Source organism: Phoenix dactylifera, chromosome 3 (assembly GCF_051530095.1).
Source record: "Phoenix dactylifera cultivar Ajwa chromosome 3, Ajwa_hap1_PhDact_Kaust_v1.1, whole genome shotgun sequence".
Lineage (NCBI taxonomy): Eukaryota > Viridiplantae > Streptophyta > Magnoliopsida > Arecales > Arecaceae > Phoenix > Phoenix dactylifera.
The window spans coordinates 55,337,977-55,354,606 of record NC_143192.1 but is presented as its reverse complement, the minus strand read 5'-3'; the positions used below and the strand labels follow the sequence as shown (position 1 = coordinate 55,354,606).

At 39.1% G+C, this 16,630-nt stretch overlaps 1 protein-coding gene across 1 annotated transcript; it reads right to left on the bottom strand.

The window, feature by feature from the left end:
• Window positions 1–14,603: 14,603 nt before the first annotated feature.
• On the bottom strand, window positions 14,604–16,400 carry LOC103716067 (protein G1-like4). The gene is made up of 3 exons (XM_039116592.3): window positions 16,189–16,400; window positions 16,016–16,099; window positions 14,604–15,767 (listed from the first exon to the last, which is right to left on the bottom strand). Exon 3 carries the CDS (start codon window positions 15,700–15,702, stop codon window positions 15,136–15,138), a length of 567 nt encoding a protein of 188 aa, XP_038972520.1. The 5' UTR covers window positions 15,703–15,767; window positions 16,016–16,099; window positions 16,189–16,400; the 3' UTR covers window positions 14,604–15,135.
• Window positions 16,401–16,630: the final 230 nt, after the last annotated feature.

The following is a 16,630-nucleotide window of genomic DNA, read 5'->3' as shown; positions in this document are numbered from 1 at the left end:
CATTAAGTGTATATTTTGTTTGCGATCAGAATCAGGATTGAAATGAAAATCAGAATGGATTGAAATAGAAAATAGAATGACTATATTGTCTATCTTATTTGGCACAGAATTGAAATAGAATTTGAATATCAGGAGAGAATATGGATTAGATTATGGACAATCAGGGAATGAAAATAAAACTTTCTCCAAATAAATGTATTTCCACTTTTAGTGTCTAACTTCTTCGAGGCAAATATGTTCTAAAAAAAATTGGTATTATCAATTATAAATAAGAAAACAGTAATGATAACAAAGTGCATGTTTGAGTAATATTGTCAAATGATGGCCTTTTATTTCCATCCTATAATAACCTCCAAGACAAAATAAGGGCTGTTAATTTAATCACCATAAGCATAATTATCAAGTGTTCTATCAACTATCTCGGTCAGTTTTATAAATCTTTTCCTCCCTACCCATTCCTAATGGTTAGTGTTACAAGCAGACAAGAAAATGGATTTATAATATGTGGTGCAGAATTCTGGAAAAAGGAAAAAAAAATCGGTGCCGTTGTTTGAAGTTTTAATGCTTGTCTCAAACTACCATCAAATTTAATGCGGTCATATGTCTCATCAGCATGACCAAGCTCAACTGAGCTGATAAGACTTCTTGTACTAGTGGCCACACAATGCATCCCGAAGTGGTGGAGTCCACCACGAAGGGTACCAATTCATTATTTTCCATTTTAAAGTGGGGGCATTGGCATAAATAGTATAATTAAGAAGGCTCATCGTACGGAAAGGTCAAAGCCAGGGATTGGTTCCTAAAGTTGGAATGGGTCCCAGAAGTGGAGAGAACCCGAAGTAAATAGAAGCAAAGGAGAATAAAAGAAACCGAGCCTGTTTGCCAACATTTTCTTCAACATTCAGCTGTGAAATAACTCACCAATGCTGTTCGTCGACCCATGTACATTTTTTATCAATTTTTTTTGAGCAAAAGAGTTGCCAACTCCTAACCTGATATAATATGAATCAGTGCATCACTTACCAAATGTTTTTGAATATTTCGAAGGACTTCTCCTTAAACTGCACTGTCTCAGACAAAAAATATAGTAGCAAGCAGGCTAGAATGTGGATATGAAAAAGGATTGGAGACATCAAGGTGGCAAGGTTGCTTGAAGGTTTGGATATTTGGTAAATTTTATTTTTGTAAGAATATTAGTGGCAATATTTTCTGTACTTATTCCTATAGTCAGAGTTGTATTCAAATCCTTTTTGTAAAAAAAAAACAATAGTTAATGGTCTACACAACAATAGAAAGCGCTCTCTAAATACTCGACACCCTCCAAAATCAAGAAACTTGAATCCAAATCTTCTACCAAGCTATATATCAATACGATAAACGTACGTGTCCCTGGAATAAGTACGTGTTATAGACCTTTATTTTGAGCTAGAATGGTAGTCTATTGAATACGGGGATATTTTTGTTAATGGGAGAGGGCAAGAGATGAAATGTCTGCAAACTTGTCTCTGTCACAAAATAAATTCGCTATTTATGTGACTGGAAACTTGCACTGCGATACTTACCCCCCACAAAAAAAAGGTACTGCAACTAGAGATGACCTTTGCTTCTTTGTGAACCAATTGATGGCTTTATAGAGGAAAAGACACTGTGGAAGAGATTCCATCCTTCCGTTTACAATATTTATAAACTTTTTCTCTTGCTTGATATTCGTGTAGTGCATACGGGTTCCCGATTGACGTAGGTAGTGTGAAAGGTTGACTGGTTATAGGGGAGGCTTTTGTCTCCTAATCTAAACATAGTGCAGGATTAGGATGAAACAATTACAATAAAATAGGAGCGACTGAGGCACGGTCTATCTTTAAACCCTAATATCACTTCTTCTCCTTCTTCTTCTCCTCCTTTTTTTTTTTTTTTTTTTCCTTTTCCTTTTTTATCAATAGTAAACAAAAAATCAGCTGGAACAAAAAAAAATGCCTCTAAATTAAGCATCATCCTGAGCTAGTCGAGGCAGCTTAGTATAGAAGAACTCTATGCCGAGGTCCAAATTACTAAAATAGAAGTAGCCATAGTAAGATTCGTATTCCAAGCTACAATCTGTTTGAAAATTATACTCTTAAATGTTTATGACATAATAGATATACACATGGATAGTAAATAGGACATCGCTTCTGTGATCGGAGCTAGGTCTCCTTCAACTACTTGCAAAGTGGAGTGATGAAACCGAGCTCATGTCACAAGGTTATATATCAATATAAGATGCCATAATATAGAGCTTTATACCATGTAATTTTTCTTAATTTTATAAAAAAAATATTCAACTCATATAAATAGTTTATTTATTTGTTTGTTTATTTGATAGAAAAAACCATAAGTAACAAGCCATATAATAATGATAGCCTTCCTCCGAATATCTCTAACCTTTGAACCAAGGTCAAGATGAAATTTATCAATTATCATGAACTCTATTAGCTTGACAAATTATCATATCCTAAATAATTTATTTTAGTTGTTGAAGAGTTTTTCATGAAACAAAAGTTTAATATCACCAGTGGCGGCTGCCTAGAATGAACTCATCATCAAAATTGTTGTTTTTATTACAATGAAATCAAGGAGTGGTTATATGTCCAATTGTGGAAACCAGTGACTTTGAATCCTTGCATCACATATAAAATTATTTTACAGATCAGAGAAATATTTGAATATAAAAATATCGCTTCATGCGGATAAATATTAATTGGGGAAACTAAAAAGGAAAAATACCCTGAAAATTCCCGCGCATTCGGATTATTTTTAAGACAAATTAGGTCCATCGAAAAGTGTCATTTTCCGTGGGCCCCGTCTCCCGGCACCAAACGCGCGCGCGCACGCGCCATGCGTGCAGACGCCGGACATGTCAGGTTAGGTTCGCCACCTGGGCCCACCACCGCCTCCCCCTTAACGTCGTACGGTGCTGTCGGATCCGCCACGTGGATCCATTCCACTGGCTCCGGGAGCCACGCCGACAACGAGGACAGGGAGCCACGTGAGACCGCACGACCGGCTGGGCCCAGCTCAGGGTCCAATCAAATCAAATCAATCACTCCGCCTAGATACATGCACTCCCCCTTTTCTGAAAATGCACCCGGTAAATTATTATTTTATTATTCTATAATAGAAAGAAAAAAAGAAAAAGAATAAGTGGGAGTCCATCGTCCGGAGGTGGACCGATGGCGCGGGAATCTCGTACGACCGGTCGTTGAATGTTTCCATGGCCAGCTCCAAAGCAATCTTATCCTGGTCTGATGCTATTTCTGAGAGAGCTTTGTTCTTTCTATTTTATGAAATAACTTTACCAACCTCATGAGGCCACTGGCTGCCACAAATAGTTTTAGAGTGTCTTGTCGGGAGGAAAGAGAGAGAATACGTCCAAGAGAATGAGCAGGAGGAGCAGGAGGAGCAGGAGAAATGCCTGTAGCACAAAACCAACTTTAGAAATGAAAAAATATATGACTAAAATAGTAAAAACAACACGCGCGTGCAGGGAATGGTGATGTGTACATCGGCCAACAGCTCGATCGAGATATTAGTTTACATAATATTTTTTTTAATCTTTGTCACTGTGAAAAGAGCTGTTGATCTCGTGGTGGGATGAGTTTGATAAAAAATTAGCTTTTACTTAGAGAGATCCGAAAATAGATAAGAAATTTTTGTGGGTGAAATCTTTCTCCTATTATGTGGGGAACGTCCAATGATGTCTATATATAGTAGCAAGTTGGAGCTTTTGGACTGGATTTACTCACATATATTGTGTTCTTAACTTCTCATGCATCTCTTCCCCTGGAATGGACTCTCTTGTTGTTAACCTGCTAACATATCTGAAAACGATAGTAGCGAGCATGAAGTTGAGAAGAATGTTCTGCTGAAAGCTGAGAAGATTTATCTTATATCTAGCTCTTAACCGGATCATTTACTGTGGTTGATATTGTGTTAGCTAGTGATCTCTGATCTAGATGACTTTATAAGGGGTAGTTCTAAATACACCCCCCCTATTGCTCAGGACACCCCCCAAAAATTAAAAAAAAAATACCCAAACTAACCTTTAGTGTAATTACCATATTGCCCTTGAAATTTTCTCAGTACACCCCCTTCCTCCTCCTCCATTTCGTGCTCCGTTCGGCACTGGATCGCCGAACAAAATGCTTCTGTTCGGCTGAACGGTGCCGAACAGAAGGCTTCTGTTCGGCGATCCAGTGCCGAACAGAAGGCTTCTGTTCGGCAACCCTCAACCGAACAGAATCCTTCTGTTCGGCGGAGGGGAGGGGAGGAGGGGTAGGAGGGTGGGGAGGAGGCGGCGGAGGGGGGAGGGGTAGGAGGGGTAGTTGGAGGAGGGGGAGGTGGAGGAGGAGGAGGAGGAGGGGGAGGTGGAGGAGAAGGGGGTGGAGGAGGAGGCAAAGAAGGGGGAGAAGGCGGAGGGGGATGCAGAGTAAGAGGGGATGGGGATGGGGGGCGGAGGTAGAGGGGTGGAGGAGTAGGAGGAGGGAGGAGGGAGGAGGAGGAGGAGGGTGAATAGGCGGAGGAGGAGGGGAGAGGGATGAGGGGGAGGCAGAGGTGGGCGGGAAGAGGGGGAGGGGGAGGAGGAGGATGAGGAGGGGGGAGGAGGAGGAGGCAGAGGCGGGGCGGAGGAGGAGGGGAGAGGGATGAGGGGGAGGCAGAGGTGGGCGGGAAGAGGGGGAGGGGGAGGAGGAGGATGAGGAGGGGGGAGGAGGAGGAGGTAGAAGCGGGGGTGGGGAGGGTTGGGGTAATTTAGGAATTTTTAATTTTTTAGGGGTGTCCTTAGCAAATGGGGGGGGGTGTAGAGAGTATTTAATTTTTTTTTAATTTTTGGGGGGTGTCCTGAGCAATAGGGGGGGTGTATTTAGAACTACCCCTTTATAAGTCGAAAAACGGATTGAATCAAGATGTGTTTCGATTAACTAAGATACCCATAATAATACTTATGTAATCATTAAAGAAGTTGTGCCGTGTCGTGCGTAGTCTACAGAGCTGATTCTCTCAATTATTGGATAAAATGATTCATGGATTTGTAATTTGAAGGATTCTTCATTGAAAATAATCCATGATTTTCTGTATCAGGACAGAATTAACTAGTATTAGATGAAACATGAATTTTTCATTTGATCCTTTGTAAAATGTGAACTCCAAACCTGGTCGGCCAACGAACTTCTTCCAAAAAAAATAAAAGCTTGTGCTACGGTAGTCCAACGGGATTCAAGTTATTTTATCGATGCCTTTTTTCAAGCCATCTTGAAGAGCATTTATTTACCAAACCGGCAATCAGTTGTAGCTGGTTATATGCATGGTTGGTACGGTAAAAACTTTGAACTTCAAATATATTTTGGAATAAAAAATAATGACCGATGGTAGGGGTGAAAATAGATTAGATAATATCTACCCGAATCCATTTTTGGAATATATCCGAACATAAACAGAAATTTGAGTATTTGATTATTATCTGTATCTTTATCTATATCCATCAAAGAAAAATGAATATAGATATGGAAAGATAACTATTTGATTCGTATCCGAATATCTGATTCATTTGTAACCCTATTTACTTTTATATAACACTCATGAACTTTTAAGTAAAATAAATGACCATATTAATATGCTATTAACTTGATTTATTATCCACTTAATAATATCTCTGATTCTGCAGTCATAAAGTTGAGTTATCTAATTTATATATATATTTATATCATACTCTCGGTTTTCAATTTATATCCGTATCCATTTAAAATAAATACATATATAAATTTTTGCAGCCGAGTAACATCCATATCCGTATCTGTATTCGTCAAATAAAATAAATATAAATATGGATATATTCGATCCGTATGCAATTCGATTACAATCCTAACCAGTAGCTAGCAAATATTTTGAAGTTCGGCAGCCCCATCTCCGCCCTCAACCCTGATGCCCTGCCGATGAGCTTGTCACCGGTAAGATGAGATAAATGCTAGGACTCGAACTCCTCAAATAGGCAGGTGAGGAAGTCGAAGGTGGTGGCATCAAAGCGGTCCAGGACATGGCAGTGATGCAATGCCACCAAACAGAGACATAGTCGAGGTAAGAGGGAGAGGCTTAGCAGAGGAGAACGTGGTTGTCGCGAGCTAGAATGCAGCCGAGGGCGTCCATGGCGGCGAAGTGAAAAGAGTCAACGGGGGAGTTGAAGCAGGCGGCGGTCCCGCAGTAGGCATTGTGGTCTGTGGGCAAGGGAAGTGAGGGAGTGGGGGGGGCATGGCGGAGAAGATGGAGAGGGTGGCAACGATGTTAAGGTCAAGGAAGTCAAGGTTGGAGCAGGTGCCAGACAGGATGATGTCACAGAGGTCAGGTGTGAGGCAAGTAGAGCACAGGAGGTCAAAGATGAGCTTCTTGCAGACAGCAATGGCAAGGAGGTGACGATCTCCTCGCACATAATCTTAGTCACGGTGGATAGGTTATGCCCGGTGGCCAACTGCTAGAGGGCCAGCAGCCCGCTCCCCATCCTTTAGTGTCGATCATCCTTCCCCCCTCCTCATCCTCCTCCTCCTCCACCACCATCCCAACCTCAACTTCCAGCTCTCTCTCTCTCCCTACCATGTTGATCCCTCCTCTGCCCCGCTCCCTATCCCCCCCCCCACTATGCGACACTCTTAGCTTCGTATGCCTTCACCCACCCATCCTCATAGTCGATGGTCAGAAGGCAACCCCAACAACAGCACTTGCCCAGCCTATATTACATTTAACTTTCAAATCCATCACACATATAATAAAAAAAAAATAAAAATTTAATTTTTTTTATTCATTAAATAAAATCAATATTGGTTCAGAGCATCTGAATCCAAACATAAATATCAAACCTATAATTCTTATTATTTAGAAAATCACTAACTACAAATTCATAATCAACTGAAGAACTAAAGTTTTGCTTAGTTATATAAATCGCCAAGCTCGCTAACGCAAACTCTAAGCCTAGACCATCCTTCATTCCTATTGATCCTATTTATCTGGAGAAAGAGAAAAAACATAGAGGTATTGAGCGACGCAACTCAGTAAGTAAACCTTTCACTATCTTACCGAATCAAGCATAAGTTTTTACATGTCAATGCATCATTTAAAGAAAATAACAAATATTACAAAATAAAGCATTTCATAATATAATATATTAAAATAATTCATAAAGCCAATCATGCATACATAAATCATTCATAAAACATGGTTTCTGGTGTATAGCATAACTAAAATCATAAATCATTTATCATTGATCAAATTACTACTCTCATACTAAATGCTAAGTTCATTATTATACTCATGATGGCGCTGTAATCGACGAACACCAACTACAATTATCCGTTGGTAGGGTTATATGCTAAGTACTATTACCCGCTGGCAGGATCATATGCCAAGTACTATTACCCACTAGCATGATCATATGTCAACTACTATTATCCGCTAGCAAGGTCGTATGCCAACTACTATAATCCGCTGGCAGGGTCGTATAAAACTAAATGTCAATTTACCCTATTTTCAGGAGCCATACATAGCTATCTGAAAGTCTTTTTGCAATAATCATTAAAATAATTTTTTTAAGTCATATTTTTTTGAACCATATTTTTTTTGAATCATATACGAATAAAATACTAAATGGTTTTATAAAGTTCATAGCCTATATATAAATATTTAATAGTAAAATAATTATGAAATTATTCTTTTACGCGTGCCATCCCGATCCATGACATAGACTCGTAGTTGTAGCGACACATACAAGGGCCACCACCACCTCTTCATCATGTACATCTACCACCCCACCACCATGATGTTGTACCGTGCCATCCGGCACCGCATCCCTACTAGCACCCACCAATGCACCGCCGGAAGGACGGATCACAACCAATTCAGAACAAAAATAATAAAATATTTTTAAAAAAATAATAAAAAAATAGGAGGCTGATAACCTGTAGGTGTAATTTGTTAACAATGAAATACCTTAACTTTACTCTAACTTATTGAACGGTTAGGTTATCTCCTCATATTTTATAAAATAATATAAAGGAGTACCATAGCAAATTGCGAGAGAGAGAGAGAGAGAGAGAGAGAGAGAGAGATACCCAGTCATTTAACTTGCTATCCTGGTTTACAATTTAATAAATAACCTATTGGGATTAGGTTGAGTATCTCTACCTGGAGTCAATTTGTTGTCGGTACTCCAACTGCAAGCGAACCACCATGATAATTAAATGTGATTTTGCGGACTAAATGTTTTGGCACCGATCCGTATCGGACGTGACATGCTGTACTAAGACAGAACCTTGGTTTGGTACGTGCATGTATTTAACTCATGGGAATGTTGACTCCAATATGCATCATGGGTCGATGTGAGGGATGAACTGGACAGTACCAGTGAGGCGTTGGTAGAGGATCCAGTTCTCGAATCTAATGTATAATTAAATCTCCTTTAGTGGCATTCCTAATCTTTTATTCTCCCATCTTAATTGTTGAGAGCCATTGAAGAGAAGATGGAGGGGCTTGAGATCCTACGTGTACATTTCTTCTCCTAGCTTACATGTCGGAAACACCCTCTTAAATCATGTGTAAATCTTTGATTTTACAATGAAGTGCTTCTTTAATGCACCATTAATGCCGTTTGCTACTATGGCAAAACTAGTAGCAATGGCAATGAAAACAAGGATGCATGAGAATTACCACTCATGATGCTTGTCTGAATCATTATCTGATATGGCTATGGAAAACTAAAGAAAAGGTTCTTTTTTGAGAAAAAAGATGACAAAGTCACCATCGTTTCATTGATAAAATAAATTGATACAGAGGAAAAGGGAAGAATCAATTGCATATCAAGAATTTTATCATCTTAAATTTATAAATAATCTATAAAGATGAGATCTTTGGGACTGTCAAATTTCCTCACATTGAAAAATTAATAGTTAACCTATTGTATTAAAACAATCATCTCCTACTTATCAGCCCGCTTAGTATCCACAAGTAGCGCCCTTTAGATCCGTAGGGCTGAATTTAATGTTTCTGTTCATCATAGTTTCCAAAGACGAAGGCTTTCTTCATTCATTGGGAGGTCTTCCCAACTGCTAGCTTGAGGGTATTACTTCCAATTAGTCTCTGATAAATTGGATGATAGGTAGACTATGCAATTTAGATGGAGAAGTCCGGTCAATTATGACACGATTGGAATCAAATGATTTGTTTTAGCCAACAGAGTGAAGGAAATGTTTGCAAGACCTTGGAGTCCAGAAAATCAAAGGTGAGATGGCTTTCTATATGAATTCGAAAGCCGAAACAGTAGCCTCATTTAAAAGGGATATGCTATAAAATCCATACATACATCGCGCGCGCAGTTTCATCTAGTGACTCTTCTCCTAATCAAATTTTTGTCCGTTAGTGGTGATTGGTCATTAAGGTTCCTTTGGGCTTGCTTTTCCTGCTATCCCGCTAAGCTTTCTTGTTTCATGCCTTCTGGCTCTGCGTATATCTCTTTATTATTTCACATTGGTAATCTCCTGTTAAGGTAATTAATTTTGCACTGCAGGCAGTAAGTACTACATAAATTTGCATTGGTTCTAACTTCTAAGGAATTTGTTTCCATTAATTTGATATAAATTCATAATTTGAATCATATTATATGTAGCAGCAGGTTCTTGTTCTTTTTTAGTTTGAGAAGAAAAGCAAGTTTTTGAATTTAAATTCAGCTATCTTCACAGTATATGACAATTCTTTATATTGTAGCATCTTGAGATTGGAACCCTATAAGAAAGTAATCATGTCAGGGACAAGAATCACAGAAATATGTTAAATCCATATGAAATACAACCTAATAAACCCCCTATCATGCGAGCCTTCAACACCCAATATAGTGTTTGGAGCGTTTAATCCTTTATTGAGTGTTAGTTCTCTTCTGCCTAATGCAATATTCTTTTCTTCCCTGAAGAAAGATGGTGCAGTTCTCATTGTTTCATGTCATAGGGGAAATGACCAATGCAATACTCTTTTATGTCTGTATCTACAGGAAGCAATCTTTTCCATAAAGTCATTAAAGTAGCAAGAAGAGCATAGAAGATGTTTCCATATTCATAGCAATTGACCCTTGGTGGGATACTCATGGAGATCTAAAAATCCAGGCTTAAATATGCAAGGTAAGATTGAACTTTAAAGGCCATATATAGAAATTCTGACAGAAGTGGTATTCGTTGCAAGCATGCAACTGAAGGGGATGATATGCTCCTTTCAGCGTAACATAACCCACAGTAAGATGGACCCATGCAACCACATTCATCAAATTGTCTTTGATTAACTGTCAGTAGACACTAACAACAACTGCAACACATCTTATCCCACACTAAAAGGAAAGTTATATATGTGAAGAATACATATATATGACAAGCATACAAGCAACTAGGTTTTTTTGAGATAAGGTGAAGTGATAGAATGCAACCATGATAGAGGACATAACTAGAAAAGAATTAAAGTTATCATAGACAGGTTAATGATTGTGCTAAGCATTGATAATTCCTTTTATGTGTGTTAGAATGTTTAGCATCTAATATTCAAGATACTTCCTGGATTTCTCTACATTATGAAATTTTGCGAAAAACCTTTTCTCGGATGGAGAATGTAGGAGAACACAGCACCTCTATTCAGTGCATATGCTAGGTGGACATTCCCGGTTTGAACTCAGAAGGTGGCATCCGCACTATTTATTTGCAAAAAAACAAAACAGCGACTGTTTCGTCATAAATACCAAGATGCACTGATCTCGTCTGTAGTACGTACCACCTGAAGGAGTTATCATGAATATGAATGATAAAAAGATATAAGAGAATGTAATGACCACCGAGGTTATGCTCTGGAGAAAGTATTATATATCAAGATACAACTAAAAGACCTCTATCATCCAAACCACTTTTGAACCGTTAATCCCAGCCTTTTTTAAGGAAACTAGAGAACAATTCAGTAGGTACCTAATTAGATATTCATCAGATAAGATAGCTTACGACACAATAACCATATATATGCTTGTGCACCTTGACAAATGATTGACTTACTCCTTTTAAAACCTCTCAGTACATTCTTCCTATTTCTTCTATGTGTCTCTCATCTTTCTTTTCTTCTTTTCCTTATATATCTGCTGTGTTTTAATGTTGAACTTTTACTTTAACAAGAGGATTTGCTTCTGTTATATCTCTGACTTTAAACCAATCATATAAATCTCCATAAATAAATCAAATATTTTATTTAAAATCAGAAATCATCTTTTTTTTATTACCTAGCGTCACAAAGGGTATAATTATGCCTAGAACAATCAAAGAGAAGATCATACATGAAGGTTTATCTGGTGTTGTCAACACCAGCGGCTGGTCAATATCATAGACTTCGCTCAATTCTATATCTATCAGAGATTACAAATGTTCACAGGACTAAGAAAGACCTGTATTCTTTTGAAAGGAGTAGGCCACACGTATTCCCTTACACAACTTACCATGATATAGCAAAGCACTACGACAGAAATTGCCTATTGCAATGTTTAAGAAAATGCCACGAGAAGTCTGAAATAATGTCGCAATCGACTTTAAGCGACGCATCTCCAACTCTTAGCAGAAATGTTACTTAACCAGCGTCGCTTACTGCTGAACACAGCAACAAATTAAAAAATAATCTTCTGATGATTGGTGCAGACATCACAGCAATAAATGTGCACTAGTCTTATTTTGGTGTAGGGAACACCACTATTTTCTACTAGAGGATAAAGCCCTTAAATTGATCAGGATCAAGTTTCCCTTGAAACCATAAAGGGAGACATGAAGATATATCTTCAGAAAATAACCAAGTTGTCAAAACATGTCTGCATAGACTATGAAAAATATGATTGGTGTCCCATGACTACATTTTCCAACATACCATGATTCTTTACTTGAGCTATTTCATTTCACCCAACTAAATCATTTTTATTGGATCAAACTAGTACTTGCTACAAATTCATCCTTGAGTTCATAGTCCATGTAGAATTTCATAGCACCCTTGTGGATTCCAGGAAGTTAAACAAACTTTAATATTATTTCATGGATTTGATAATCTAATTTATGCAGTGACCCTTCTTTTCATCTGATTGACTTGACTGAAAGGCTTCCTTGTCTAGTAATCAACTCTGAACTCGCTATACGAATATAAGAAAATTGTAAGACAACTCTAGGAGAAAATTAACCAACACACACAAAAAATAGGCAATTCCATCATGCGTTGATTCATATTATCTCGTATGGCAAAGATCAGAGTAAGTTCAATCATCATCTCCTCCATTGATCTTACCAGTTGTTACACGACTCATTAGTCTTCGTGTATTTCTCAAATGCTTGTAATCTTCTCATATGAATCCTAGAACAACATAAATGACATTTGGACCCACTTTAGTTTCAACCAAGAGAGTAGTCTAACCTGATGCAACCTATCAAGTCAATGGATTGGATGTGTAGTCTAAATCTTACACTTGAAATGCATGCTTCATTTTTAGTGGAAAAGGGAGGCAAAGAATGCCACCCTGACTTTATTAAAGAGAAACAGGTTTACAAGAAGAGGAACCTGAAATCCATGTTGTGTTGTCTCTAGGGCCAACTTGGACCTAACCCAATGTTGTAGCCCTAACAATAAAAAAGTACCTAAGGAACACTGTCTTGATTTTATTTGATAAAACACATTAGTCTATAGAAATTTTCACTTGAACCGACAAGAAGAAACTGTCTAAGATTCCTTTAAAAATAACATTAAACACTTCAACCGTTGGAGCATGATAATTACTAGTCTTATGAAGTGATTAAAGCCATTCTCAAGGAAATGATTTGGTGTGTACTTCAGTTGGATGAAGGGAGTAAGAATTGGAGCTTCTACGCACAGGGCCATTGGTGCATCAATAGGGAAATAATAAGTTCCCAAAGAATTACTGTGAGATGACTTTTATTTTCTGAAAATCATTGTGAATGTTTAAGGATGTAAAAAAATGACAATAAGTGTTTATATGAACTAGAAGACATTTAGAGGCATGGTAACAACAAGTAGGAGAATGACTATTAGGTAATTGAGGAACATGATATTAAATAAAATTTATTCTATAAAATCGGTTTCAGGGTGTTGTGCCAGAGTTCATGTGTAGTGTCTATTTGGATCATTAATGAAAGAAAAAGGAGCAACACAAATTCTTTGCGGGTGGGTAATCATGGCATGCAACTAATTTCATGAGCCAAGACAGTTTAAAGCATATTATTAATTACTTGGTCTCTCAAATAGTATGCTTGATTTTCAAACTTCAATCTAGCTTTCTTTAGAGCATCATTTATTGGCCCACAAGTTTACATTATGAAATATTTTAGGTCCCTAGGATACTGATCATGATAACTACATCATCCATGCAATCAAATCTCTTTAGCACTATAACTGTTATATCAATAAGTCTCCTCTCTAAAACATAGCACACATACTTCATAACATAGAAAATCTGGTCCAAAAGTATACACACACATACATATTTATATATAAGATGAACGAGGAGACATCATCAAGCTTCATAAATTAGTCTCTAATTCAAGTTGTCACGTTAAAATAGAAGAATATTCCTAAGTTAATCCATCATAAGTTGTCTAAGTTACGCATATATGATTTTGTTAATTTAAAATTGCCGGGAAGGGATCCTAAATTGACGGGAAGAATTCCAAATTTAAGAACAAATACAAAAAGATCTCACGAGTCATATAACTACCTTCATACACACGCACAAACACACGCACGCATGGGTAAAGAGGCAATTCAATGCATATGAGGGGGAAGAAGAAAGAAGCATCCTAATATCCAGAAGACCAATAACAGTAGGGAATCAAAGAATGTGATTTCTCTAGAGAGAGAAATCTTCACCACCAAGCATACCAACATACCGTCCACCACAAAGAATGGTCGTCGGCTAGATTGATTATGAAATTTAAGGTGCTATGATGTCCCATGAGATTGTACCTTCAGTCCACTAATCATTCAGCATTAAAATATAAGCCACTTTGCTAGGAATGAATAGTGCACCTTTTTGTCTTACACCGTGAAATCCATGGATCGGCCAAAATGAATGTTAGTTTTATAATATATTTAAGTGATTTTGTGGCTTAAAATGAACTTGATATAGTTTATCATGGTAAATTTGGTAGATAGAATTGCTGACCAAAGGGTCGAACATCAAAATTCGACTTGTTAGTGGGTGAATTTTTGCTCGCATCTCTCCGAAGGGTCAGTCTTTTTTTTTCTCTCCACAGGAAGCAACGGAAACCCACGAATGAGTAAAAATCGTAACAACTATTTCATGACTCAGACATATGAAGAAGAGCATTAGATTCAAAGAAAAGTAAGAAAAAGAAAAGAGCGAAAGAAGGGACGAGATGGTTACCGGAAATGAAGCACCTACTCTCAGTTCCCATATGAGGACGCTTACGAGAAGAGAACCAATACTTTGGGGGCCGACATATGATCTTAGAAAAAGCCATCATCACCACTTCACTTTTAATACCATAAAAAGGAAAAAAGAAAAGTTGCAAAGAGTGAATTGGCACATCATGGACAGATGCAAAACAAAGAGATCTCAAGTACACAGTCTCTTGGAAATGAACTCTCAGTTCGACGTACAGTACCCACATTCTTTTCCTTTACTACCATACTAATATTAGGAACACTAAATATGGCTCATACTGCTCACCGACTCCCAGTTCCTGTCACAACAAGAGTATAAAGCCACAGCAACATCCGGCAGCAACATAATAGCAAAAGACTAAATATATAATATATCTAGAGAGAGAGAAAGAAGCAGCTGAAGGAAAGTTGTCCAGAGAGGTTCAATCAGCACACAGGAAAAGAACAACATAAACTAATAGCATCCTAAAAGAGAAGCTCACACCATATAAATTATGCTTCGGTCTCACCTACCGAATCAAAGAGAGAAGGATCTAATGCATGCATAGATGAAAGAGAGAGAGAGATTGAGAGTTCCCATCTCAGGTGTTGGCGAAGGCGGTGGTGGTTCTTGGAAGGAGCATGATCATCATCCAATGACAAGGGATTATGTATTCAGGAAGCGGGCGGAGGAGGCGGGGGCTGGTGCTGCTGCTCCTGGGCGGGCTTCTTGCGCTTCTTCTTCTCGTAGCTGATGCCGCGAGCCTTGGCCTGGAGCTCGCGGACCTCGCGGAGGTAGAGGCGGACGGCGCGGGCGCCGAAGGGGTTGGACTCGGGCCGGCCGCCGTTCTCCTCGTAGGCGGCACGGAGGCGGCCGATAAGGGCGTCGAGGCTGCCCCAGGCCTGGCGGAGCGGGCAGGAACAAGGCGCCGGCGGGTTGGGGTGGCCGAAGAAGGGGCACATCTGAGTGTGGACTTTAGTCTTGCCAAACTGGTCGAGATAGCGGAGGAACTCGAGCACGTGGGCGCCGCTGCACCGCGAGAGCGTCAGCGGCGGGCGGTGGTTCTTGAGGTACTGCCCGAAGGTGTTCCAGTCTCGCCGCTTCTGGGACTCGTACCGGCTCGGCGATGGCGAGGAGGAGGTAGCGCCGGTGGCGGCCGATGAGGAGGAGGCATGGGGGCTCGCGTTGGCACCGCCGCTGTGGTCGGAGTGGGGGCTCTCCGGGGTTGGTACCAAGTCCATGGCGTCCAGACAAACAACTATATCCTCCTTCTTCTTGGTTTCCTTGCTCTCAATTGCTAGCTCCACTATTTTGAAGCAGTTAATGTAGAAATAATTCTAGTTACATGCGGTGATTGGGGAAAACGCTGAGGATGATGATTATGATGATGATCATGATCTTTTTGGGATTTGGTGCTGATATTTATTAGAGTGCTCTTGTATACAAGGTTAGAGAGACTGTGCGTCTGTGTGTGTGTGTGTGTGAGAGAGAGAGATAGAGAGAGAGAGAGAGAGAGAGAGATTAGATTCAGTTGATGAGATATAGTATTTTTACCTTTCCACTGCTGCTACTGCTGCCGCGGATGATGATCTTTTGTCAGATGAGGAAGGTGAGGAAGGATTTGGAGCACTTGGCAAGCTGCGATCATAAGATTTTTTTTTTTTTTTAAGAGAGAAAAAGAAAAGGCATCAGCGATCGGAATTAGATGAGAAGAATGCGGAGCTCACTATGTTGCTTTCTTTAGAAGAGATGCTCCCAGTTGTAGATGACTGTTGCCGCGATGTATGAGGGAAACCGGGACTGGACGATTACATGTTTCTTTTTTCAGAGGAGGCTGGTGGATGGATTGCTTGGCCTAGAAAGGGTGAATGTTACTGAAATTTCTAGGTTATAATATGAGAGAGAGAGAGAGAGAGAGAGAGAGAGAGAGAGAGAGCACAGTTAGGGCTTTTGTGTAATTGGAGAGAAGCTGACAATGGAGGTTGAAAGATGATGTGACAGGAGAAAAGTTGCTTGGGTGGGGGTGGTGAAATATCGGTGGAATTAAATAACCATTACATATAATTGGATGCAGCTGCCTGTATAAAATGACAATAATGCCTCTAGTTGATTTAGCTAAATTAACTTATGTTATTTTAAATAATAATCTTTTGATATTTGTGTATTTAT

Excerpts from the sequence above, each read along its gene's own strand:
- LOC103716067 (XM_039116592.3), bottom strand. The coding sequence starts at position 15,702 with ATGGACTTGGTACCAACCCCGGAGAGCCCCCACTCCGACCACAGCGGC.